Genomic DNA, 16505 nt, shown 5'->3' with positions numbered 1-16505 from the left:
CCGCCTCCTCACCGGTGATTGGCCGCCAGAACTGTAGCTCAGGAAAGGCACACAGGCGGCCAATCACCGGCGAGGGGGCGGAGCCGAGCGGCCCCGCGAAAATTGAGTGCCGGAGCAGCAGGTAAGTGTTCTGTGTAGAGGTGCTGCTGCAACCACATATGCTGGCTGCAGCAGCACCATACGAGAACAGGGTCAGCAAGTCTCAGTGGGAGGAATAGTGCCCCATCATTGGTGTCACTGATACCAATGATGGGGCACTATTCCTCCCACTGATACCAACGATGGGGCACTATTCCTCCCACTGACACCAACGATGGGGCACTATTCCTCCCTCCCACTGACACCAACGATGGGGCACTATTCCCCCCCCCACTGACACCAACGATGGGGCACTATTCCACCCCCCACTGACACCAATGATGGGGCACTATTCCACCCCTCACTGACACCAATGATGGGACACCATTCCTCCCACTGACATCAATGATGGGGCACTATTCCTCCCACTGACACCAATGATGGGGCACTATTCCTGCCACTGATACCAATGATGGGGCACCATTCCTGCCACTGATACCAATGATGGGGCACCTATTCCCCCCACTGATACCAATGATGGGGCACTATTCCTCCCACTGATACCAATGATGGGGCACTATTCCTGCCACTGATACCAATGATGGGGCACTATTCCTCCCACTGACACCAATGATGGAGCACTATTCCTCCACTGATACTAATGATAGGGCACTATTCCTGCCACTAATGCCAATGATGGGGCACTATTCCTGCCACTAATACCAATGATGGGGCACTATTCCTCCCACTGACATCAATGATGGGGCACTATTCCTCCCACTGATACCAATGATGGGGCACTATTCCTCCCACTGACACCAATGATGGAGCACTATTCCTCCACTGATACTAATGATAGGGCACTATTCCTGCCACTAATGCCAATGATGGGGCACTATTCCTGCCACTAATACCAATGATGGGGCACTATTCCTCCCACTGACATCAATGATGGGGCACTATTCCTCCCACTGACACCAATGATGGGGCACTATTCCTCCCACTGATACCAATGATGGGGCACTATTCCTCCCACTGATACCAATGATGGGGCACTATTCCTTTCACTGATACCAATGATGGGGCACTATTCCTCCCACTGACACCAATGATGGGGCACTATTCCTCCCACTGACATCAATGATGGGGCACTATTCCTCCCACTGACACCAATGATGGGGCACTATTCCTCCCACTGACACCAATGATGGGGCACTATTCCTCCCACTGATACCAATGATGGGGCACTATTCCTCCCACTGATACCAATGATGGGGCACTATTCCTCCCACTGGTGTGCATTGGAAGAGGGGTAGTCTTATACGGCGAGTATAGCCCAAACACTACATTTTAGCAGGAAAAGTAGGGGGGTCGTCTTATACGCCCAGTCGTCTTATACGCCGGCAAATACGGTATATATATATATATTTTTTTTTTTTGCCCTACACAATTATGTTCAGCAAAGCTGTCCACCACACTGGCAGGGACAGGGGTTGGACCATTTTTCTATTTAAACAGGGTTTAAACCATGTGAATAATAATGGGTAGCCCTTGAGCCTCATGCACACTGGACGTTATGAAAACGCCAGTAGCGTTAGCAGTAGAATGCTGCAATAAAACCGTGTTTTTTTTTAGCTTTTTTGCATTAGCTTTCTTGAGCGTTTTTTTTGTGTGTGTTTTTCAGCATTTGTGTTTTTTATAATTTTTACTCTCACAATATCTTCAGGCTCAAAAAGCTCATAAACACCAGATAGCTGCGTATTTTAGTGTTTTTCAGCTTTTATCAGCGTTAGAGCATTTTTTACAGCTAAGAAACTCCACTTGAAACCCACTAGTTTTGGGTTTTTTTCCAGCCAGAAAATGCTCCTGCCAAAAAATGCTGATTAAAGCTTATGTGTGCATGAACACATAGGATAACATGCTGGGGAGTTTACTGGCTGTAGAAAAAAACGCCAGAAGCCAAAAACAGCTGCTGTAAAAACATCCAGTGCGCATGAGGACTTGTAAGCACGCCTTTGAGTGCTATAGTTTGACCCAACTCTTGTCACTATAGTGTGCAATTGAAATACATTCATGTGATTTAAAAAAAATTGAATTGCATATATTGACCCAGTATAATTATTAGGGTATTCTACTGTCCTTGCACTTAAGGGGCAAAAAACATTAAATAAAATGGTAGAAAAATTCCAGCTATAGGTCATTTCATTATCAAGATACCACTGCATGAATGTCATGAATCAATTAAACTTTGTAGTTACTGTGAATGTCACCTGTAAAAGATGACAAAAGTTTTGATCTGTTGAGGAATGTTGGAAGTATGAGGATGTGGGTTAAATGGTGGAAGGAGGATGCCTAGCTCTTCTCATGCCAAATGGCTCATAGGGCTTAGGTAATACATGTCTATACTAATCTCTTCAGTATTCTATCTATGTTATCTGAGAACAGAAGGTATTCATGTATTTCATTCATCACTTGGTTGAGAGGCTCTCCGATTCTTTTAGTTGCTTTTTAACCTATGGTAGGCTTGATTTGATTCTATGTTTTTATCATCTCAAAAATTTAGATTTTTTTATCATTTTCAACATTTTTTATTTTTATTATGCATTCACTTTTTTCACATTGACACCCTTTTTTACATAAACATATATTTTTGTATATTTTTACAATATATTTTTAGACACATTTTCACATATATTTATTCATTACATATTTTTTCTTTTTTTTCTTTTTATTGTATTCTTTTAATTTTTCTAAACATTTTTTCTCCCTCTTTTTTCATTTCTTTGCGTTACTTACTTTTTCACATTACTACCCATCACACCTGTTGATAGTTTCATCATGGCCAATAATGCATATTTAACCAGCTGCTCTGTGTGTTCTTCCTACCTCTGTGACCAAGCCCTGGCAGGTGGGACGAAAAGCATTAGAGGGAGCGGTGGTTGAGGCCAACACTGTCATTGGCTTCATTGGGTCAGTTTGAGCGGTGTACATTCTCCCTGCAGCTATACACTCCTGGACCGGTGCTTGGAAACCCACTCCTGTCTTCTGAGTAGCGGTGGAGAAAACACATATTGTCCATTTTCAAAAGATTTGCTTTTTATGTTATTTAATGCTTCCCTGCACAGCAGTCCTTGGTAAATGGGTACACTGACAGTGATTTCTACATTTATCAATAGCCCCATCCTCTTCAGTATCTTGTTCTATTACAGACCTAATCTTACTCATGCAAACCAATTAGTAGGAACTTGATTTGATGCATGTCAGTTTGGACCTTCTACATTCAGTGGGTGGTACCAGTGGGTATATTTGGTGTGGCATCCAGTGACAAACTCCCGATTGGCCAGTTCTACAAAAAAAAATATTTCCTGTGTTTTCCCTCTCTACTTAATCAGTTAACTAAAGTGAGATCCTATTTTACCTATTAGGGCTGCAAAATGTTTACAAGAAATAATAAAAGGCATTGACAATGCCCATTAATCAACTTAAAGTAGAACTATAGGCAAAAGGGTTTTTTTTTCCATTTTGGATAGAGCAAGGGAGGGTTATAACCACTGTAAGGTTTATTTTTGCCATCATTGTTCCATTGGGGAGATTTCCCTTCACTTCCTGTCCTGTAGCCAAACAAAGGAAATCCCTGAAAATTAAAAGAATCTCTTGGGGACCCCCAGGTCACTAGAACTAGTGTCCCCATTAGAAGATTTGCCCTCTATTACTTTTCTGGGGACAGTACAACATTTGTGATTTTACTTTCACTTTAGATAATGATGGCAAACAGGACAGATAGAGAGGGTGAGTCTCCATAACAGGGACACAGACAGCAATAAAAACTTACAGGCGTTCTAATCCATCTCCACTCTATCAAAAACTAAAAAGAAAATTGCCTTTAGTTATACTTTAATATCAGTCTGGTCATATGTATTTAAAGTGAGAAATTAAATAAGCATCTGCTACCTTTTAACACCTAAAAATAGCTGTAGCAATGTAAGTCTACAATACCAGATCTAGTAATAATAGATTGTACATAAAGTCAATATGAATTTACATTTTGATAGAGTGGAAAGGGGTGAGGGCCCCAGCTGGGTTTTTTTATGCTGTCTTTGTAGGTGAGGGAGATTCCCCACTGTCACAGGACTGGTATCCAAAATGCTGAGTTGTCATTGGAACAGAGGAAGGGAGAAATTTTCCAATGGGGACTCCAGTGACAACAGACTAAGAGGGCATTTACTTCATTTTGGAGAGATTTGTTCTCAATTAATACTGTGTCTACAGGATAAAAAAATTAAGAAAAAATAGTGAAACACAGAAGACAATAAAACTGACAGTCTACTCTACTCTATTCAAAAAGAATAGCAGAAGTTTTGGCTTTCAAATATGCACATTAACACTATTTTAAGAATACTAACACTTTTGTGACTTCAATATGATTTCTCAAATGTAATGCCCCGTTCTATGAGAATATTAATTAATTTGCAGTGGAGCACTAGGAATTTACAACTGTGCTGTTTTTTTCTAATTTTCAGGTCCTCTGCCAGACAAATTAGTTATAATTTATTGTCACACTGCTAAATTTGATCTGGGCATCTATGCTTTAAATAACTCTGGTCAGGAAAAGTTTAGTTGGAACTCAAGGCAAAGTGAAGTACTATAAGTGAGCATTGTCAATACTCTTTTTTTAAAACAGGCTATCAAGTTACGGGTTCTTTTTATGCATGTCCGCCAACAGAGTCACAAACTCCAGGACTTCAAATAGAACCAAGTATACGGTCAGGAGAGGCTATTGCGTTGTCAGGTGAGTGGCCCAACCTAAGTGTAACAATCTGTTCTAATCACTTCTATTTTCCTTGGCAAAAAAAGTTGGAATTAAGAGACTGATTTTTTTGTTGGCTTTTATCTACAAGGAAGGGCATCAAAGCCAGTGTTGAATGTATTAGTTTGCAACAGAGTTCAATTAAAATTATATTCATGTGCAAGGCAAGGATGTCCCCCTTCTTAATCCTTTTTTTATCCTTGCGCTTGATCCACTCCTACGCCTACTAAAATCCCAGAATCTTTCCTGCCCTGCCCACTGTCTCTTATTAAATTGCTTGGTCTAATCTCAGGCTATTCCGGCTATAGAACTCTGCCTAAACAACTTTCATAAGCCCCTTTGGAGCAATTTACCCTTTTATTTGGTGTAGAGAAAAAAAAATCTCTAACCTTGGGGTATCCATACCCAAAAACCCCTATAACCAATACAAAGTTAATATTCCTCCCATGCTATGCTCTATAAAAGCATCTCTCATGACCTGGATGAACTTTAAAATTTCCTATATGGGCGAAGTAAGCTTAATAAAATAGTAGTTTTTCTAAAACTTTTTTAAGTCCTACAGATACTCTGTTCTTCAAACATTCTGATCTTAAATATTAGGGATGCAACTGCCCACTCTATAACAACCGATAATTGCTGTCTTTCTTTTGTTTACATTTTATCTGTCAGCGGGGGAATCCCTGAAGGTATCAGTTTTTAGTATCGGTGCATTTGCACGAGTAATGATACTTTTGCAAATGCTTAGTATCAGCACCGATACCGGTATCGGTGCAACCCTATTAAATATGTTTATAAGATGTTTTGAAAGTTTACCTGGGGTATCAGGAGAGAAACCATAGGTTTAGGTACCTTACAACAACCTTCTAGTAATGGAGGCCTTATCTTTCCTGACCTAGAACTATATATGTAACTTGGGATCCCTAACTAGATACATAAGGGATTGGATTCATGACATCTTGCTGTACACATACAAAACTCTATCAAAAAATGAGCCTTTTGTAATAACTTGTGATATGTACTCCATATACATAAAGTACTCCTGTCTACTGAGACGTCAACGAATCTCCTCTTGTACTCCATGTGGGTGACATGTCATAAAATACTTATGCGATGTCTGCTAAATAGCCCCACCTCTCTTTTTCTTTGCTTATGGAACAGCTCAGACCTCCCAGAATCCTTTGGACTCCCTATCCTCAAACAGTGGCATCATTAAAGTGGAGTTCCACCCAAAAGTGGAAGCTCTGCTTTTTTTCCTCCTGCCTCCTCTACTGCCACATTTGGCACCTTTTGGGGGGGGGGGCGGATACCTGGTTTTGACAGGTTCACCAAGGCAAACTGAGGCAAAATTTCACCCCTGCCTGCCCCCCCCCTGCAGCCCTCTGGGACACTTCCAAGGTCCCAGAGGACTACGACCCATTCACAAAGCACAGCGAGCTTCCCACATGCACAGTAGGAAACTGGCGCGGAAGTCACAAGGCTTCACCATCAGTTTCCCTTAGTCAAGATGGCGGCACCAGCACCCAACAGCTATTTGAAGAATAGGCTCATGGTGAGGACACCGCTGGATGCATGGACAGGTAAGTACCCTAATATTAAAAGTCAAGAGCTACAGTATTTGTTGCTGCTGACATTTCTTTTTTTGGGGAGGTGGTGGGGGCCAGAACTCCGCTTTAAACTATAACACTGCCTCCTCCTCTTTACTCCCTCTTTCTGTAGGGGTCCCTCAAGGTTCTGTCCTTGGACCCCTTCTCTTCTCCATCTACACCTCCTCCCTTTGTTACTTGATAAACTCCCATGACTTTAAGTACCATCTCTATGCTGATAACACACAAATCTATCTTTATACCCCTCACCTCACCCCTTCAGTGCCCTCTCGCATTACTAACCTACTAATTGACATATCGGCATGGATGTCACTCCACTTCCTCAAACTCAATCTTTCCAAAACTGAGCTCCTGTATTCCCCCCAGCCCGTACCCACTTCCCTGACTTCTCCATCAAGATCAATAACACAATCATCAGTCCCTCCCCTCATGCCAGGGTACTATGTGTAATCCTAGACTCTCATCTGTCCTTTCAGCCCCAAATCCAATCACTGTCCAAATCTTGTAGACTTCACCTACACAACAACTCCAAGATACGCCAGTTCCTAACCTCGGACAACACTAAGCAGCTTATTCACTCCCTTGTCATATCTCGCCTTGACTATTGTAACTCCCTCCTCATTGGCCTACCTAATCGCATCTCCTCTTCAGTCTATCATGAATGCTGCTGCCAGACTCATCCATCTTACTAACCGTTCTGTATCTGCCACCCCTCTCTGCCAATCCCTCCACTGGCTTCCCATTGCCCAACAGATAAAATTCAAAACATTAACAATAATGCATAAAGCCATTTATAACTCTGCCCCAAATTACATCACCAATCTTGTCTCCAAATATCACCCAAACCGTGCTCTCCGCTCTTTGCAAGACCTCCTACTCTCTAGCTCCCTTGTCTCCTCCTCCCATGCTCGTCTCCAGGACTTCTCCAGAGCTTTCCCCATCCTCTGGAACTCTCTACCCCATTTTATCAGACTATTGCCTACTCTGCTCACTTTTAGGCAATCTCTGAAAACCTCTCTTCAGGGAAGCCTATCCTGCCCTCAGCTAATAATGGAATCTTCTACTCTTCCAACCAGTTCATCCCCCACAGTTACTACCTTTTGTGCCACTAGCCCCTCCCTCCTAGATTGTAAGTTCCAAGGAGCAGGGCCCTCCTATCCCTCTTGTATTGAACTGTATTGTTGCTGTATTGCCTCCTGTTATATTGTAAAGTGCTGAGCAAACTGTTGGTGCTATATAAATCCTGTATAATAATAATAATAATAATAAAGGTCTTTACTCCATAAAATTCCTGGTAGATGTTGACAGCCAGCAACTACGTCCTACTAATACAGCTCTAGAGAAGTTTCCATGCCTATGTAGTAAATCATTTATTTTTATACAAATAAGATCTTACATCATTTCTATCATTAAAACATTTTCTCTAAAAGACTGGAAAAACGTCTTGGATATGCTCCTAGGATACCCTAACACAAGTAAAAAAAAGCAATCTCTACTTTGTACAATTTTTGTGGCAGCCACTGGACTACACCTGTTCAACAGCTGGACTTTTCAAATTGATCAAAAATTTCCCCCAGCTTCAAGTTGATGTTGCTTTGGCCTTTCCATAATTCTTATGTACCTCCACGCCGTTCTTGCCTTAGGGGCCTGAGCTCCTCTTCCTGCTGCCTGAAATGTGGGCATCTAAACGTAGACTTGTTTCATACTTTTTGAGTGTGCCCCAAGATTAATTGTTTTTGGCACTTGGTAATACAATATGCTACCACATATCTGGTGAGCTATTTACTTTTAACCCCTAAATAGAAACTTTTTTTGCCTATTCAACCCCCAGAGTATTAAAATTTCAAAGGGCTGTAAGCAGCACCGGCACAAGTTCATCTAGCGCCCAGGGCAAGGATGCGGAACTGCACCCCACTGGTAATGCAATGCATTAGATTGGGTTTATTTTCCTGTGTCCATTCTCTGTCCCCGTGTTCCACTGTGACCAGGGAGGGGGCCCCTCCTGTCCATCCCTTATCCTGGCCCTGGCTGTAAGCAACTACTAACTGTCTTATCTTTTGTAGCATGGAAAGATATTCTACATAAGTGGATCTACCTGGAACCCCCTTATTACTTCTTTGTTTGTGGACAAATTATCTTATGTTTTCCTCGTGGACTGGGTGGAGACTTAAGGAATCAAGGGTTAAAAAAATTATTTGATATTTGGGAGTCTTTCCTTTAAGCCTTGCCTGTGGACACCCAACAATCTATAGCCCAATGTTTCCAGTATATCCCACGGTACCAATTTGCTGGCCACTGTTGTCAACCACATTGTGTTAATGACTGTGAAATTAACCTATAGTATGCAACTAAAGGGTGATAGGCCAATGTCATACTAGTGAACTGTGTGCCACTTTTAATAAAAAATATTTAAGAGACATCCTGGCATTATTGTGTTATGTGGCAGTCACTTATGCTGAAAAGACAGGATTAATGTAGCTTTCGCCATTGAATATCTGCCTCTATCATGTTTAATCAACATGATCAATGAAAAGTATTGAAAGTATATTAGAATTATGAAGCCACTAGGTTCTTCAATTATTATGAATCATAAATGCATCCACTAAGCAGCTACATCTCTATTGTAAACGTTAAAATGCCCGTGTTTTACAAGCTTCTAATGTATATTTTCTTACTTAGACTGCCGCCTTCATATCAGCTTATATTACCGTGACACCTTGGTTGGTGAGCGAATTACAGCAAACCCAGAAGGCTGTAGAATTGCACATGGACAGTGCTACGAAACAAGTCGCTTGGATCAAGTCCTATTTCCTTACCCTGAAGACAACAGCCTGCGGAAAAACATTGAAAAACTTTTGAGTCACTTGGAGCGCGGTGTCATTCTGTGGATGGCCCATGATGGAATGTATGCTAAGAGACTGTGCCAGAGCAGAATATACTGGGAGGGCCCTTTGTCCATGTACAGTGATCGCCCCAATAAGCTAGAACGGGACTTGCCCTGCAAACTATTTGATACGCAACAGTTTTTAACAGGTTTGTTAAAATCTTTAAAATGTGTAGAAATATATACGTTTTGTAAAAACAGGCTTGTCACATTGCAGAATTCAAAGTTGCAATATATTTTGTTATATCGTGCAACACTAGGGAGGTAACACATTCCATATGCTTGAATGCGACTTTGGACTCTAGTTTCAACTACATTACAACGAAGTTAGAATAAATAATTTTATTCCTTTTGTCCATCCATTGCAAGCATTTTGAAACACAAGAAAATATACAAAATTATTTGCAGTGTATATGAGCCCTAAAGATAAACTAGGGTTTGGAGAGTATTATGTGGGCACATGCTGAGAGTTTTTTTCCTAGTTGTAACCCCTATTGAAGGTACCTTTGTGAGAAATATTGAGTACTAGAGTCTTGCTTCATATCTCCTCATCAACACTGAGAAAAACCAACTGGCCTGCAGTACTCCTTGTACTTTGCTTTGGCCAATGACTGTATTTCAATGCTGTTTTAATCCCTTTGACATATTGTAAAATAAGTATGGATCAAACAAATGACCCTATATTACTAGGTTAATAGGAAAAATCTGCAGCTTTGGTCTTTCTTTAAAGAAATCACATTGCTCTTATCTGGTATACAAGTTACTGATGCAGTTTTAGATAATTCAAAAGTAAATGTGGTAGAATCCTCAACACACCCCTGCCAGCTATCCAATTCTAAATAGAAACCACTTTACACCCTAGAAAGTTGCAAACATCAAAAAATATTTTTTCTAAAAAGAATCAACCAACCCACCACTAGTGACACATTACCCTATTCACACAATATTATAATCAACAATAATTCGTGCCTATCCAAATGATCAGTGTATTAACACATATACACTCTATTTATAAGTGTCCAATATCTTATATTCCAAAAATTTAAAGAAAAAAAGAAAAAGAAATAAAATTAATATGTCCCACTCGAACTACTCCTTTGTATTGTTTGAAGATCCTCACAGGCCAGCTTCCACACAGACCCAGAGATTAAAATCTCAAAATCGTTGTAAGGTTGCTCACTCTAGCAATGTTCGAAAAACCTTGTAGTCAGCCCTGACACCTTCTCCTGAGAAACATCTAAAAGATTAAGTCCCGGATGTGACGAAATGCGTCAGAGGATGTGACGTTGGACGTACGGAGCAGGAACTGGAAGTGATACGGCGGCCATCTTGGAGTGGGGAATCGTGAGGATATCCACCCAGGACCTGCGTGGTAATCCCCAGGCAGTGGGGTTTTTCTTGGAATGCGTGACTGTTATTACATTCATGTAAGCAGATATATTAAAGTGTATTTTACGGTATTTTGTGGATTTACACTATTACTGTCTCATACATCCTGCGTGGATCTGAGTGACCAGGGAACTGGCTGGTGATACCAGGAGGGGATGAGATTGGAGAGTGGAGACAAGGAGGCTGAATAGTGTTGTGGACTTCCCTAGATTGCACCTTACAACGATTTTGAGATTTTAATCTCTGGGTCTGTGTGGAAGCTGGTCTGTGAGGATCTTCAAACAATACAAAGGAGTAGTTCGAGTGGGACATATTAATTTTATTTATTTTTCTTTTTTTCTTTTTTCTTTCAATTTTTGGAATATAAGATATTGGACACTTATAAATAGAGTGTATATGTGTTAATACACTGATCATTTGGATAGGCACGAATTATTGTTGATTATAATATTGTGTGAATAGGGTAATGTGTCACTAGTGGTGGGTTGGTTGATTCTTTTTAGAAAAAATATTTTTTGAGTTTTAGATAATTGGCACACATTTTATATAACAACACTTTATCTATTCACCAGAACTACAGGCATTTGCTCACCATGGTCGTCCAGTTCCAAGATTTCAAATTGTTCTGTGTTTTGGAGAAGAATTTCCAGACCCACAAAGAGGAAGGAAATTAATTACGGCTCATGTGAGTACTCTTGTGGTTTTTTTACTCTCAGTGCTGCTTGTCACGTTTTCCTTTTTGACATTTTATATAGCAATTAACCTGGAAACCACGTTTTGGTATTTTTGGTAATATTATTGTTATGCTGCTCTTGTGTAAGGTTTGCCATTGGTCATGGAATTGACATGGCTTCAGTTTAGCTGCAATACCTATTTTTAGTTCCTCAGTTTGGCAGCAACAATGAAATATTAGAAACACTGGGATCGATTTACTAAAAGCAAATAGGCTGTTCACTTTGCAACGGAATTTTCCCAAGAGCTTAATGAATGTGTTGAAATTCCACTTTGCAAAAACTACCAAATCACATGCAAGGAAAAAAAATAATTTTTGCTTGACCATGAATGCAAAATGGATGTCAGCAGAACTTCACCTCATTCTCGAAGCACAGGGGAATATTATTGTGCAACTTCCCTTGCAAAATGAACAGTCTGTTTGCCTTTAGTAAATCAAACCCAATGTGTTGCTCCAGGTCTGCCCAAGTTTGCTCGCTATAGCAATATGCTCATCCAACTCACTTTTTGATAGCCACCATGCAAGTAAATCATTTGACTACCCTGATCTCTTTCTTTATTCATAAAAAGAGTACACAAAAGAATGGAGAAGTTTTACATTATTACACTTAATCATAGAGTATATGATTACATGATTTAGTGCCTGTGAGCATAACACATGCAGTGCTCTCCTTGTGTACAATTTTTATGAATGAATAAAGAAGAGTTTAATAATAGCTTGGTTTCAATCATCTGGTTTTCTTGTTTTTTTTAATTCTTTATCTTCCAAAAAACAGTCTTAGTATAGAGACACTTCAAGCAGCACAAGGCAGCTCAGACACAGCTAAGAGAACAGAAACAAGCCAACAAAAGCCAACACAGAGAAATTAAAAAAAAAAAAAATCAAAGACCTGAGATACAGGCCTTTATTGGAAATTTATAATATAATAAATGACAAAGGTTCCCATATCGAGCAACAACAGTTCCCAAGCCGGCTGCCTGTCAGGATGACAAGAACAATGTCCTTTTGTCCAAAAACCATTTTTGATGTTGACAATGCAGAAAATGCATTGAAAATAAGGATGGGGGGAGAAAGGGGGGATGTGCCAGGAGGGAAGGAAACCACAGCTTGTAGAGGACACCAAGGGTAATAAATGAAGGCCAAACCATAGTCATCCAGGTTGACTTCCGCTGGACAAGAACTGGAGGGGGGTCAAAATTCCCAGAGAGACTTCAAATGCCTTAGGAATTCATCAGTTCCTAATAAGCATTCTGGTGGAGAGAAGCCATTAAGCTTTCTATATGTTCAATGTCTTTGGCTCTGGATAGCCACAGAGAAATTGAAGGGGTAGCTGACTGTTTACAGAGAGCTGGAATACATGCCCATGCTGCATTCAAGAAATGCACTGTAAGGGAAGATTTATACCGCAAGACAAGAACCTTGTTTAGATGAAGCAAATAACTTGCAGGGTTATTCCCCAAAGCTAATGATGTGTGCTTAAGCACCAATTCCTGCACCTGGTCCCAAAAAAGGAGTAATTTCAAACAGGTCCGAAAAATATGCAGATGTGAGCCTTCTTCTTGACCACACCTTCAGCAGAGGTTAGATACCTGTGGAAAGATCTTATGAAGCGTTGCTGGGAGCCTATACTATCGACATCAAATCGTATAGCCTTGCTCTTTAAATTTGTTAGCAATGGAAGATTTGTGAGTGAAAAAGATATCTCTGTCTACTTAGGCTGCGTAAAAAGTCATGTGCATGTCTTCTTTCCACTTATGGATATATGATGGGACAAAGCCTGCCGGGGGGAGCCACCAAAAGTTTGTACAGTTCAGATAAGAGGTGGGGGACATAAGATGTGTCCAGACATAGTTCCTCAAATGGTGCAGGCGTCCCCAGCTTTCCATATTTTAGCAATCAAGAAATTATAGATTTGGTATGCTGACCAGCTGTCTATGGGTGGGTCTAGCAATGGCTGAATGTCCTCCATAGGTGGACATTGAGAAGACAATCTGGCTTTCTTTTATTAAGTAATCTTATTATATGTAAAACAATATGGATATTATGGTGGAGCTCAAAAAAATTAAAGGAATACTTTTTAATCAGAGTATAGCTTCAAGTCAATTAAACTCCTGGGATATTGATCTGGTCAGTTAAGCAGAGGGGGTTGTTAATCAGTTTCAGCTACTTTGGTGTTAATGAAATTAACAACAGGTGCATTAGATGGGCAACAATGAGATGAACCCCAAAACAGGAATGGTTTTACAGGTGGAGGCCACTGACATTTTTTTCCCTACTCATCTTTTCTGACTGTTTTTCAGTCAGTGTCACTACTGGTAGCATGAGGCAATACCTGGACCCTACAGAGGTTGCACAGGCAGTCAAACTCCTCTAGGATGGCACATCAATACGTGCCATTGCCAGAAGGTTTGCTGTGTCTCCCAGCACAGTCTCAAGAGCATGGAGGAGATTCCAGGAGACAGGAAGTTACTCTAGGAGAGCTGGACAGGGTCGTAGAAGGTCTTTAACCCATCAGCAGGACTGGTATCTGCTCTTTTGTGCAAAGAGGGACAGATTGAGCACTGCCAGAACCTTACAAAATGACCTCCAGCATGCCATTGGTGTGAATGTCTCTGATCAAACAATCAGAAACAGACTTCATTAGGGCCTGAGGGCCCAACGTCTTCTCGTGGGCCCTGTGCTCACTGCCCAGCACCATAGAGCTCAATTGGCATTTGACATTGAACACCAGAATTGGCAGGTCTGCCACTTGCACCCTGTGCTTTTCACCGATGAGTGCAGGTTCACCCTGATCACATGTGACAGACATGAAAGGATCTGGAGAAGCTGTGGAGAATGTTATGCTGCCTGTAACATCATTCAGTATGACCGTTTTGGTGGTGGGTCAGTGATAGTCTGAGGAGGCATATCCATGGAGAGATGTACAGACCTCTACAGACTAGACAATGGCACCCTGACTGCCATTAGGTATCAGGATGAAATCCTTTGAACTCATTGTCAGACCCTATGCTGGTGCAGTGGGTCCTGGGTTCCTCCTGGTGCACAAAAATGCCCCGGTCTCATGTGGCGAGAGTATACAGGCAGTTCCTGGAGGATGAAGGAATTTATATAATTGAATGGCCCCCACATTTGCCTTACCTAAACCCAATAGAACACCTCTGGGATATCATGTTTGGGTCCATAAGATACCGCCAGGTTGCACCTCAGACCATCCAGGAGCTCAGTGATGCCCTGGTCCAGTTTGGGAGGAAATACCCCAGGACACCATCCATCATCTCATTAGAAGAATGCCCCAACATTGTCAGGCATGCATACAAGTACATGAGGGCCATACAAACTACTGAGTACCATTTTGAATTGCTGCAATTCAATTTCAGCAAAATGGACTAGCCTGCTGCATCATTTTTTTCACTTTGATATTTGGGGTGTCTTTGAATTCAGTCCTCTGTAGGTTGATAATTTTCATTTCCATCAAACAATGGGGCATCCTTATGTTCCTAACACATTACCCAATCCATATCAGTATAGATATCCAGCATGATATTTTTCCCCATTGAGATCTGATGTGGCTTCAAAGTGTTCCTTTAATTTTTTTGAGCAGTGTATGTTAGCAGCAAGCTTTGTTTGTTTTAATCTATGACCATAATGATATGTTTTGTTTTTTAGGTTGAGCCAGTATTTGCCAGACAGCTAATTAGCTTTACTGAACAAAATGGAGGACATTTCATGAGAGGATATGACTATTCAGATCTTATTAGCAGCTCTGAAGACTATCACCGACCAATTCGCCATGTCCCTCTCCCAGAATGATGGCTTATATTTATCACTGTGCATGTCACATACCCTCATGTGAATGCTATCATTGTTGAACTGCTATGACAAAAGTAATAGACATATGGAAGCTTTAACTTAATTTCTTCTGAGGAATGTTCTTAAAAACAAACATTCTAGGTCATCTAGAGTACCTGAGATCAAAGATCAGTAATTTATATGCATATTTTTGTTCTGAAATGTTAAATTGGTGTAAACTGGACAATAGCTAGCAGGTTATAACCTGTTTCATGACAAAATGGATATGTTCCTATGTGTTCTCGGGGCTGTGACCACACTGCGAGTATTGCCTTACCACATAACATTTAGTCACTATGAAGACCCCGTGTTTGGTCATACTGCAGCATGAACATATCTTGGCCTATTTTTTGGGGGAAAGTACATTTCTGACTGTGTAGACCTCTACTCAGCAGCTGTGTTCCACTGTAATTGGAGAAGACCTGAATTTTGAAAATGCTAGTTCCCTGGCTGTCATGATGATCCAGTGGCTGAATACTTTCTGACTTGGAACAAATATGCAGATTAGGAGCACTGACTTCACTCTGACTTTCCTGATCTAAATTCAGGGTTGATTCCAGAGACAGGCAGGCAACTAGCAGTTTTGGAGGTCAGAAATGGCTTCTCCTGTATTTTTCTCATTACAAGTTTTCATGAAATCAGATGTAGTCACCACCTTAAGAATGCACGGCACTAATGTAACCATACAAACCATAAATTATACATTTACTACTACGCCTAGGATGTCATATTGTTGTCCTCATCTTTCTTTGCCATTGCTTATAAGCTGCAATGTTTATCATGGAAAACATTGTAATTTCTAACCTCAATAATATGATTCAGTTTAGAGATGAAATTTGTGTTAGTGTTTGTTACTATATGTTAGTGTTTTATATATGTGTTGTTAATAATATTTCATTAATAGATCAGTGCTACAGGCACTTCTAAAATTGTATACCTGATATATGTTTAAGTACTATCAAGTCATATTAGTTGGCTAGAACACCTCTTGGATCTAGTGAGTGAGAAATGATCTGCAGAGAAATGATCTGCAAAGATTGTAGTTTTATTGAGAACACTCTTTGTATCCCTATAGCAATGGCTTAAGCGCAATTGCACAAGATAAAATCTAGAAGCGTAACTACAAGTCACAAGGCCCCATAGTAAAGTTTTGATTGGTAA

The 16505-nt window shown here is 40.6% G+C and overlaps 1 protein-coding gene across 1 annotated transcript; it reads left to right on the top strand.

Moving 5' to 3' along the window:
- Positions 1-9168: 9168 nt before the first annotated feature.
- Positions 9169-16179, top strand: IRF4 (interferon regulatory factor 4; the record flags this gene model as incomplete). Its single annotated transcript, XM_089686122.1, has 3 exons — positions 9169-9522; positions 11335-11447; positions 15162-16179. Coding segments are annotated over 3 exons (611 nt in total), but the record flags the coding sequence as incomplete, so codon positions are not given.
- Positions 16180-16505: the final 326 nt, after the last annotated feature.

Source organism: Staurois parvus, unplaced genomic scaffold (assembly GCF_062004578.1).
Source record: "Staurois parvus isolate SC_StPar_1 unplaced genomic scaffold, SC_StPar_1.0 ptg000391l, whole genome shotgun sequence".
Lineage (NCBI taxonomy): Eukaryota > Metazoa > Chordata > Amphibia > Anura > Ranidae > Staurois > Staurois parvus.
The sequence above is the reverse complement of the archived record's forward strand: the minus strand, read 5'-3'. Positions and strand labels throughout refer to the sequence as shown.